Source organism: Gekko japonicus, unplaced genomic scaffold, assembly GCF_001447785.1.
Source record: "Gekko japonicus isolate JY-2015 unplaced genomic scaffold, Gekko_japonicus_V1.1 scaffold1327, whole genome shotgun sequence".
Classification (NCBI taxonomy): domain Eukaryota; kingdom Metazoa; phylum Chordata; class Lepidosauria; order Squamata; family Gekkonidae; genus Gekko; species Gekko japonicus.
In genome coordinates this window covers 201,504-212,875 of record NW_015160879.1, presented here as the reverse complement: position 1 = coordinate 212,875, position 11,372 = coordinate 201,504, and the positions used below count along the sequence as shown (strand labels likewise).

Genomic DNA, 11,372 nt, shown 5'->3' with positions numbered 1-11,372 from the left:
AAGAGGGAGGGAGGGAAGGCAAACAGATGGGGAGGAAGGAAGGAACGAAGAGAAAGAGGGAGGGAGGGAAAGAAAGCAAAGAGATGGGGAGGAAGGAAGGAAGAGAAAGAGGGAGGGAGAGAAGGAGGAAAAGAAGGCTGCCAATGGCCCTCCCTCTGATCAAGGCCCCACTACCCCAGTGAGGCCGCCCGTGGCTCTCCCAACCCCGATCAAGGCCCCACTGCCCCAGCTAGGCTACCCACGGCTCTCCCACCCCCAATCAAGACCTCACCACCCCAGCTAGGCTGGCCACGGTTCTCCCCCCCACCCCAATCAAGGCCCCACTGCCCCAGCTAGGCCGGCCGCAGCTCTCCCACCCCCCTGATCAAGGCCCCACTGCCCCAGCCAGGCCAGCCACAGCTCTCCCCCCCCCGATCCAGGCCCCACTGGCCTAGCCAGGCCACCCACGGCTCCCCCCCAATTAAGGCCCTGCCGCCCCAGCCAGGCTACCCGCAGCTCTCCCACCCCACCTGCATATGTAGGAAGGCTGCCTACTTACCTTCGGGAGTGTTCGGGGCTCTGGGATGGGACGGGACAGGCAGAAGCATGGAGTGCCAGTAGGCATCAGCCTCAGTGCAGGCCGAGGCTGGGCTGGGAGCAGCGGCAGCGCAAAATGGCAGGGCCAGAGTCACCAGGAAACGACAGGGCCGGAGTCTCTGTCCTCTCTCCTGAGGTAAAGTTCTGTTCTGAGGTGAATTTTGGCGCGTGCTGCTTCTGTGGGCGGGACTCAGGCAATGCAGTCAGTGCCTACGAAGTCCTTCTGAGTGACAGATCAGGCAGCTAACTGATTTGGGAGTGCATGGAATGTTCTGGAGAGTGCCACTCCAAAACACATTTATTATATAGTAGGATATGTCAATGAGTTACAAGTAGGTAACAGAGGCAGAGATGGACTTGCCTGAGGCCATAGTCTAGTTGAAGTAAACATGAATTTGAGTCCAGGAATCCTAGATGCATGTCCGCCTCATTGTCCAGATTAACTTTCACATAGTTTTATGACATCAGATAAATGTAAATGAAGGTGGGTGGGGACAACACTTGAAGCCCTTTCCCAGACAGAGCAAAACAGGATCTGCTGCTCAGTTAAGCAGATTAAATGTTCTAGTTCTGTAAGGCTTTTGATTAATTTGCGATTCATTACGTGACATAACATAAACTATAGCCATCAGGAACTGTAACAAAGCCAAATTAATTTGTTAGATTCTTAAAATGAATTGCCACTAGGCTGGCCAGGGATAAATTTAAATTAAATTCCCAGCAAAAAAACCTCTTAACACTTCAGTTCTTTCGGCATTTCTTTTTCCATTGTTGGAGCATTTATACTTTGATGCTTTCCTTCATTTGGAAGCAAAAATCTTTAACTTCTTCTTGCAGAACATTAAGCATCCTATTCTGATCAACCTCCATGTGTCATGAAGATGGTTTGGGAATGGATCAGTGGAAGCTGTATCTGAATTAGACACTTTTAATATTGTATGCCAATAAAAGGTATTTGAATTGAATTGTATCTGAATTAGTAGTCACTAATCAACACGGTAATGGAGTGGTTGGTTTTTGATCCCGATCACTCTAAAATATACCTTAGTAACAGTGTGTCATTTTTCTGAGTCTGTCCACACATACAATTATTAAAAAGCTGCCACCTGTAGCCAAGATTCTCAGAGTTAGAACTGTGGAGTTCTCTCCATGGATGTGACACCCAGGACTTTTAAAAAAATTATTTCTTCATTGGCTCAGGAATCTGAGTACAATGTCACTCTATATCATATCCAGTGGAGAATAAACTGTTGGTCCTTTCACTTGCTGTAGTTGATGATACCAATGGCTAATGGCTAATTTAGCATCACTGGCTTGGAAATTATTTCCTCTGTGTCAGAAGTTGGGGTGAGACCAGATTTTAAAAACTAGCTGTTTCATTCCTTAAAAATCCTGTTTTGATTTTGCTTTCCCCTTGTGCAAAATGAACCCGTAAGCTTTGATTTTTGCATCAATTTTTTCCTCACACCAATTTTTCCCATTAAAATTGATGCATTTTCAACATTATTTTTGCTCCAGTTACATATAATGTGAAAATGATGTGGCATGAGAAAAACAAGAATCATCAGTGATAGCAGCAAAGCTGAGGTCAACTTAAACTCATAACTGACAACATATGAAATGGGGAAGAACAAAAAAGTGTTGTATTGGCACATCCCCAGTCAAAACTTAGGTTTGGTGGGGGTGTACATGCCATTGTGCCAGACTGCTTGTCACAACAGGAAGTGAGCTACAACTACAGATAGTGACTCATATATCTGCTTTGTAGTATGACTTCAGCTTCAAAAAACATGAAGGCTCAACCTAGGAGGGTATAGCCCATCTGTTAGAAGTATCAAGGAAACAAAAGGCAGCTACTTATGTGACCTGCAATTCCCTTGTTGTATATCGTCATTTCAACATTTATTATGATCAAATATCAGACAAGTAATTCACCAGCACAGTTTACATACAAATATAAAAATAATATACAAGGATTAAAATTCACAGCCATATAGCTATAACTGATTATAGATAAAAAGTTGTTTAAAAGTTTAGAATATCTCTTATGGCCAGGGCCTCAGCACAGGGTTTGACCACTTTAGAGGTGGTCTTGTTAGATCGGTCTCCTAGAGGAGGTATGTATAGAATTTATCAGATCTTCCTGAGAACTTGGATAGAACAGGGGTGAGATACATGGAACAAACGTCTTTGTAAAATAGGCAGGATTATAACATGTGTTCCACTGTTTTGACTGTGTTCAGTTGGCAGGAACACAGATGGGAGCAGGGAATGTGTAAATATCTCCCATCCAGTGGAGCTGAGGCCAGGTGATTAGGGCTGCCAAGTGGGGGCGGGTGGCGGGTAATCCCCCGCTTTGGAGGCCCGATTTCCGTCGCCGCGGAATCGGGCCCTGGGGGAAACCCCACCCCAGCGTGTGCGTCACCAGGAAGTGACATGGGCACGTCGGGCACGCTGGGGGCGGGGTTGTCTTTGGTATGCCGGTGTCTCGCCCCCCAGCGTGCCTGGCGTCCTCCCGTCACTTCCGGGTGACGTGCGTGCGGCGCGCGCACAAGATGCCGGCCAGGAGCCCCCTGCTCCCGGCAAAGATACACTTGGCAACCCTACAGGTGATTAAAGCAGCCCAAGGTGAAAGCTCTGTGGTATTTGGGGGAATTCTAGAGTGTAAAGATAGTTCCATGATGCAAAGTTTTAGCTATGATTCCCTACTGCTGGATAGAGGCATTCCCGAGCTCTGTCAGCTTGAAGAGCTATGTTCCAGATTGGTTGTTTAAGCATTTTATTAGCTCCTGAGAACCCAAGGTAGTATATTGCTGTGAAGGAGAAGCCAAGAAATAGTGATTTATTCTCAACTGCGTCCAGCCAACCTGAGTGATAGTGATAGAACAATTAAGGGGGTTAATCCAGTTGGTTTAAGTTTTAGCTTGAGCCAGAAAGATATTACTTGGTGCCAGGGGTCCTTTTGTAGAAAAAGAGGTGCAGGAGCTCATTAGCATAGCTCATTAGCATTACTTATTTGCATATGCCACACCCCCTGACATCACCGGAAGTGTGTCAGAAGGCAACACCCACCGCTCAGGCTCCACGGGACTGTTTTGGATTGCTAGCTATTGGAGGGGGGGAGGAACGTACAGATCTGTCCTCGCAGAGGAGGGAGAGCTTGTACCTGAATAAAACTTGGTCTTAAAGGTGCCACTGGACTGTTTTGGACTGGGGGGCCGGGGGGGGGTCTCTGAAACTTACTTGACTGCTTCTTGCTCTGACTGAGGGCTGCTGGGAGCAGGGGGTGGGGCTTGTTGCATGTGCCCGCCCCCTGGGCTCTTTCCTGCCGGAGCTCCGCTCCTGTGCGCTCCTGCAGGAAATGACCCCTGCTTGGTGCCAACTGTGGGTGATAAGAAGAAGAGATTGGATTTATACCCCGCCCATCACTACCTGAAGGAGTCTTAGAGTGGTTTACAATCTCCTTTCCCTTTCCCTCCCCACAGCAGACACCCTGTGAGGTAGGTGGGGCTGAGAGAGCTCTTTGAGAACTGCCCTTGAGAGAACAGCTTTAAACAAACTTATGACTGACCCAAGGTCACACCAGCAGCTTAATGTAGAGGAGTGGGGAATCAAACCTGGTTCTCTCAGATTAGAGTCCGTGCTCCTAACCATTACACCAAACTGGCTCTCAGAGTGGTTAGAATGTCGGACTAGGATCTGGGAGACGGAAGTCTGAATCTCCCTTCTGCCATTGGGTGACTCTGGGCCAGTCAGTCACAGTCTCTGAACCTTACCCACATCACAGACAGTGTTCCCTCTAAGATGAGTTAGTGTGAGCTAGCTCACAGTTTTTTAGCCTCCGGCTCACATTTTTGTCTTAGCTCAGGAAGGATGGCTCCAAAGCAAACTGTAATGCCAGCGGCTCACAAAGTAAAATTTTTGCTCACAAGAACCCACAGCTTAGAGGGAACATTGATCACAGAGTTGTTGTGAGGATAAAATGATACTGTAAACTGCTTTGGATTGGAGAGGAAAGAGGGATATTAAAAAAATAAATCCATCTCTAGCCTTACCTATTAGAATACCAAGCAATGTTCTGACCCTTTATCCTTTTTTTAAAAAATTGAGACTTATATCCTGCCCTACCCCACAAACGGGCTCAGAGTGGCTTACAACATATAATTGCATAAAGCCATACAATCATTCCTAAAACAATTAATTAAAACCGCAATGTGGATGACCAAAATTTAGTCCACTAATTTCAGTACTTACTAAACAGCACAACAGGTAAGTCTCTGAACATGTAGCACAGAACAGTTTTCAGGTCTGTATCTTGTCCTGCTTAGGCCACAAAACTCTCTCTTGATATTCTTGAATATTTGAATTGGCTTTTAATAGCACTCAAATAGTTTGCAAATCTTGAAAATGGCCAGCCAGCATGAGCAAATTTAAAATACAAGGAAGTGAGGCATGTGCATATAAGTGGGTTTTTAAAAATATATATATATAGTTTCGGTAACAGCAACAACAATAAAAAAATCTTTCTCTACCGCAATTCCAGACCCATGCTCAAGGAGGAAAGAAAGTGGTGCAGACCGATGAATGGCGAAATGGCTCTGTAGAGGAAATGCTAGAGTATGCACTTGTCAAGGTGAATTTCTGTGCATATTTCTATATCAAAGCTAGTTGGGATCAAAATATGATACCTATTAACTTTAATTCTGTATGCTTTGTTACCCACATTATTGGCAAACACTTGAAATTTACTGAAAATACAGCAAACTTTGAAAATGACTTGTTTTTAAAATCACCTATATTCCTTGGATGAAGAATTGTTTGAAGAGAACACTGTTGGATAGCAGTATATTTTCACAGGTTAGAGTTTTCAAGATGTCCAGTTTGCAGTCTCCCTGGATTTCTTCTTAGGGTACACACAGACACAGCCTTCAGGTGATACAGGTGGAAACTCATTTGTAAAGTCTCATCTCAAAGACAAGTAAATATTAAAGATCACAGACTGATATATCCCACAATATTACACAAATCAGCTGTCCAAGTCTCAGCAACCTTCTGAGCCATAGATGATAAAATGTGGACTACCAGTTCAACCAAGGCAGACTTGCGGTAACTCTCACAAGTTCCTAGATTCCTGTCAAACTGATTAACACTGATAAAGGTGGTTTCCACAGAGACAGGCTTGTGTGGTTTCCCTGTTGCTGGAATGGCTGCAGATAAAGTGTTGTGACAACAGGGCCTCCATGTGGCACGTTTCCCTGGCCCAGGAGATGGTGAGTAGCTACTGCCGAAGGACTGTCTTTCCCCTTGTATCGCTGCAAGGGAAGGGGATAGAGGCTTACTTTAAAAAAAAGAAAGAAAGCTAGGCAATTCAAACAATTTATTATGTATACCGTTACAATGGTATATTGATATAATGGTGGTCTAGTGCCAATTTTTAAAAAAAGAATAAGCCCCAGTGTGGCCAGGAGGAAACAGCTGCGACAGGGACAGTGTCAGGGTAAATGGCTTCCATGTGGATGGGAAAATCTGAATTTTCCCACCCACATTGCAGTCATCCTGGCTTTACTGCTATCTTTCTCAAAGTCACTTGCTGGCTCTGGGTTGTACCTCAGTAAAGGCAGCTTTCATAGGTAGTTGCTGGTGGATGGCCCAGACCACCTGGAGAATTTCCAGGGTGGTTGGAATTTGGCAGTGGTTAACTGTAGAGTCTGTGGTCCACGTGGTAACTATGGGCCCCAGCCACACGGGGGGAAATTGACGCGGCCAAAGTGCGGCTTTTTAAAGGCGCACCAAAAGAGACACGCGGCGGCGGGATCAGACAGATCCCCTGAGCCGCCGCGCAGTTTCTCCCCGGCACGATCAGATGCCGGGGGGAAGCCACTGAAGGGAGGGAGCGCGAGGCAGCCGGCTGCGCATGTGTGCGCATGCACAGTTCGGCCGGGAGCCTCGAATGCTCCTGAAGACGGGCGCGCTGGCAGTCCGACGGGCATGCTTGCTGTGGCATTTCAGGTTGGTGCTACCGTTTTCTAGGGGTTTTTTTACTGCACATTTTAGGCCTGAAGGGACGGATCGGGGACGGGTGCGCGCCGATTCCCAGATGTTGCGGTGTGATCGCGCCCGTTTGCTGCACCCCCGATCCGTCCCTCCTCCGGGTCAAAACCTCCTGTGTGACTGGGGCCATGGATGTAGAATAGGCTCCTCCAGGGAGTGGTGAAGGAAAAAGAAAAAGAAAGGGAGGAACCCTCCTCCCTTTATTTTGACCTGCTCACTCTACCCTTAGTGCCTTTTTTGCATCTCAACTTCTGTTAATGTAATATAAACTACTTCAACTGTTTTTAACTTGTTGGATACTTATGATGTTTGTGTTCTACAGCTTTTTCTGTTATGCTAGCTGCCTTGAGTTTGCAGAAATAAAGCAGGGCATAAATGTAATAATGTATCTACAATACAGACACCGTGGCACATTAACATTATAGTTTTGTTATCCAGGGCATTGAGAAATATGTGATTGAGGACACAGAAGAGGCCAGATTGAACAAAGACAAGTATCCCAGACCTCTGAACATAATTGAGGGACCTTTGATGAACGGCATGAAAATAGTTGGTGATCTTTTTGGGGCTGGCAAGATGTTTCTGCCTCAGGTAAAGGAGAGGTGTGAAAAGCTTCTATTGACCTGCCACAAATGTATTGCTGAAAGGGGACAAATAAAGAGATAACATACATGCAGACTAGGCCACACCAATGGTATCTTCACTCAGTGGCAGGATCTGAATACAATAGGAATCTTCAGTGCTGTTCCTATCCTCAAAGTTTAGGGTATCACATATTATAATGGAAAGGATGCTGCTTTCATTGTGCTTAATAATTACTGATTTCGTATCATCCCAGTCTTAATATATGTGCTGCCAAATTCTGACTGGGCTAGTAACCTGCTGAATCTATTGCATAAGTGGTCCTGTAATACACTGGCAGATGCCAACACCTGCTGCATTCATGTGTCATTGTCGTTTTATGATATGCTTTCATACTCTGGAAATGTGTTCATAGGTTGACTACTTCCTTTTGTATGTTCAGTTCTAGGGCAAGTACAAACGGCTATTTGTTTCTTCCCCAAACCACTAATAGTTTGTATGCTCTGCAATAACGTAGCAAATGTGAGCTCTGCACAGCTCAGCTTACGTAGGCAGGCAGCTGTCCTGGGGGCAGCTTGATCAAAACATTGGCCCTGTTCTTAAGCAAATCGTCCTCCATAATAACTGAGAGAACCCAGAGAGATGAAACTAGGGATGGACCTGAACAGCATGGAGTCATATTAATAGGGAAGGTTAAGGAAGTTATTTTAGTTGGAGATTGTTGGTAGACTTAGCTCTGGGGCCTGTTGCTGGGTTGCATTTACTACCTTTAATTAAGCATTTCAAAAGCTGTAGTAGTTATTTTGATCTGTCTGTTCAGGTGATTAAGTCTGCTCGAGTTATGAAGAAAGCGGTTGGTCATCTCATTCCCTACATGGAGCAGGAAAGAGAGAAAATGCGTGCATTGTCAGGAAGCACCGAAGAAGATGTAAGTTGTGTGCTGCAGTGCTAGGGAGCCAGTTTGGTGCAGTAGTTAGGAGCACAGACTCTAATCTAGGACCGAGTTTGATTCCCCACTTTTCTACATGCATCTGCTGGGTGACCTTGGGCAAGCCACGGTTCTCTCAGAGCTGTTCTTTCAAGAGCTGTTCTCAAAGAGCTCTCTCAGCCCCACCCACCTCACAGGGTGTCTGTTGTGGGGAGAGGAAGGAAAGGAGATTGTAAACCGCTCTGAGTGAAGGGCTGGGTATAAATCCAATCTCTTCTTCTCTGTTTCCTTTTTCTTAAATGAATTTTCACCAGAGTTGTGTCAAGAAACCTGGACATTATTTCATACTATAAATCCTGACAAACAGGAATTCATATAATGCCATTGCAGCAGCTTCTGTGAACAGAAAACTACTCTGTGCATACAAATAGATCCACTTGTGTACCTGCAAAAAATGTACCAATAAGCAGCTGGTTGCAATATGTAAAAAATAGGCATTGTGACATTTTTGCAAGAAATGGTGGACACAAAGTTATGGTTAGCTATATATCATGGTAAATTTGGTGAAGAATTGGTTGGACTGTCTACTGGATATTCCACAGACTATCACCAAACACCTTGAAGGATGTTTGGATGGATGGGTAAAAACATAAACTAGCAAAAGGGGGGGAGTTGCCTCTGATGTCGTCTTCCACTTTAATTCTTCAAATGATGTACATAGCTGCCTCTGCAGCAGATGTTAATTTCCCCATCAGTTTTGCCCCTTTGGTGCCTTTAAGGTGGGCAGTTAACTAAAAAACAAAAAGAGCTGCTTGCACAATTATACCTTCCAGCAATCATTTGTCATTTAATGTTGTTCGTATTAAAAACGAAGCTGCTTCTTTTAAGCTGAAAAACTGCCCTGTGGAGGAAGAGAGGGTACTTAACGATAATGCAGACACCCAGCCAATCTGTACTCCACGCAGGACTTGTTCCCTCCCAAGTTTGTTCCCCAAGGGGGAAGATTGTACAGGTGGCAACAATATACTGAGTGCTGTTTGCAGAGCAGAGGGGCTCCTGCTTTTATAGGTATCTTGTGTGCCCCCCTCAGAAAGCATATGCTAACTTGATGTTCAGCTGCTCTGTCTTTGAAAGAAGCTGAGGATCTGTGCTGTAGCGGAAGGTTTCAACCCCCCCCCCCCCCAAGTATGAAAATAAAATAACAGCAGTTGTTCTTATCATTGAAATGGTTGTGAAGGCTGGATTGGATTAAGTAAAACTGAGTGTTTTACGCTGTTTTTGGAGTTTGGTAATAGAATACAGTAAGAGTGGGGGAGGCTGTTGAAAACATTTGAAATAATCTACAGCTACCTCGGGAATATGTTTATTCAAAGAAGAGGGAGGGAGGGAATGACAGTGAGTGTGGAATTAGGCCAATCCTGTATTACTGCTTGCTGCTACTTGGTGCATGCTGCAGGCTCTTAACAGAAATTCTAGATGCTGCTATTGCTAGCTAACACATGTGCAAAAAGATAATGATTCTTTTAGTCCCTAAATATACTTATTAATAACGAGAGAACATTCTGTTGTTTGTCTAGTCCTAAAATAAGATGCATATCTGCCTGGCATGGATTCTCTCTGGAGTGCAGTCACCTCCAGAGCAGTCACCACCGTGCCAGAACAACAGCAAATATAGAAGACTGGTTATTATGTTTTAGAATGAATGGCTGTGTCTGCAGTCTTGTGCCAGAATCAAAACGAAAAGCTATTTGGTTCTGTTCCCAGTACTGAGTTCTCCAATTCATTAAAGGCCTGTGATCCTCTTGTTTTGATGTAGAAGTCATCTTAAAATGTGTGCCCTAGTCTACAGTGCAGCAGTCTGGAGTCAGGTGCCTTTTCTTTAGTTTTTTCTGTTTGCTGGTGTTAGGATTTCCATCGCCAATTGTGTCTAGAGTCATGGCTATACTGTCCTGTTATACTTATTCATTCCCTTCACCTTGATTAAGTGAATTTGCCTTTTTGCTCCATCCCTATAACCTATAAGGCCTGGCGTGATCTGGTCCATGGGGTCACGAAGAGTCGGACTCGACTGTGCGACTGAACAACAACAATAAGCTTTTACGTGTTTATGAATATGGTACTGCATGATGCTGGATAATGCAGTCACTTGGCATGGTATTCAATGTTCATTTTTTCTAAACATCAACATTTTAGGAAGACAGAGGAGTTTAATCATTATAGTAAATGGGCACTAGGGAGTATTTTGAAAAAGAAAAGCTTATCAGAGACCTAAGGGGTTTCTTAGGCTCTAACTTCACATCACAGCAGTACATCCATTTGCTTCACCCTGGGTTTGCCTCAGCCATATAGAAAGCTGGAGGTAGAGTACTGATTTTAAGAGCCAGTGGGGGTGCACAGGTTGTGAAGTGTGAATGCTCTGCCTTTCCCATAGTTTACTTCCTCACAGTCTGATGCCTTCCGGTCACACTTCAATACCAGACATGAGCCAATGCGGGGACAAAAATGTGAGGCAAGAGAAGCTGAGGAAAGTTTTCTTCATTTGTATGACCCCTTTTCTCTTAAAATGAGGCCCAGTCTACCACTCCATATGTAATTGGAGCAAACCTGAGTTTAAATAAATGGGTCTGCTGCTTTCACAGGCAGTTTGAGCCTTTACTGTGTGCACTTGCCTGAAGTACTTTAAAAAGCCACATAGAGGTTCCTTTTCCGCAGCAGACTACCATACAAGTTGAGCTAGACAGTGGAGTAAGCTGGAACTCTTTAGTGACCCCAGCGTGTTAGCACCTGCTTTTCTTCTGTAAGTTAAGTACTTGGAGTGGCCCCCATGTATAGCTGAAGGAATCAGATGCTACTGAATGATATGACTCTGTGAATAGAAGAAGAGGAGGAAGAGGAGTTGGTTTTTGTACCCCACTTTTCTCTATCTTAAGTAGTCTCAAAGCGGCTTACAATCGCCTTACCTTCCTCTCCTCACAGCAGGCACCTTATGAGATAGGTGGGGCTGAGAGAGCTCTGAGAGAACTGTGACTGGCCCAAGGTCACCCAGCAGGCTTCATTGGAGGAGTGGGGAATCAGACCTGGTTCTCCAGATTAGAACCACTGCTCTTAACCACTACACCATACTGGCTCTATGGACTGTCTACTGATGGATTGTCTACTGATGCCACACGTTTAGTATCTATCTTCCTATGCCATTTTTTAAGAAGTCAGAATTCTGCCTCAGGAAAAAGTAAAC

The 11,372-nt window shown here is 44.9% G+C and overlaps 1 protein-coding gene across 1 annotated transcript in view; it reads left to right on the top strand.

Annotated features, from left to right (window-relative positions):
* Positions 1-11,372, top strand: part of MTR (5-methyltetrahydrofolate-homocysteine methyltransferase) — a 99,214-nt gene that overhangs the window by 65,057 nt on the left and 22,785 nt on the right. Inside the window, exons 18-20 of the mRNA XM_015422924.1 lie at positions 5,120-5,209; positions 7,066-7,218; positions 8,030-8,137. Of these exons, the coding sequence (XP_015278410.1) occupies positions 5,120-5,209; positions 7,066-7,218; positions 8,030-8,137 (351 nt within the window). The remainder of the gene's footprint in view (positions 1-5,119; positions 5,210-7,065; positions 7,219-8,029; positions 8,138-11,372) is intronic.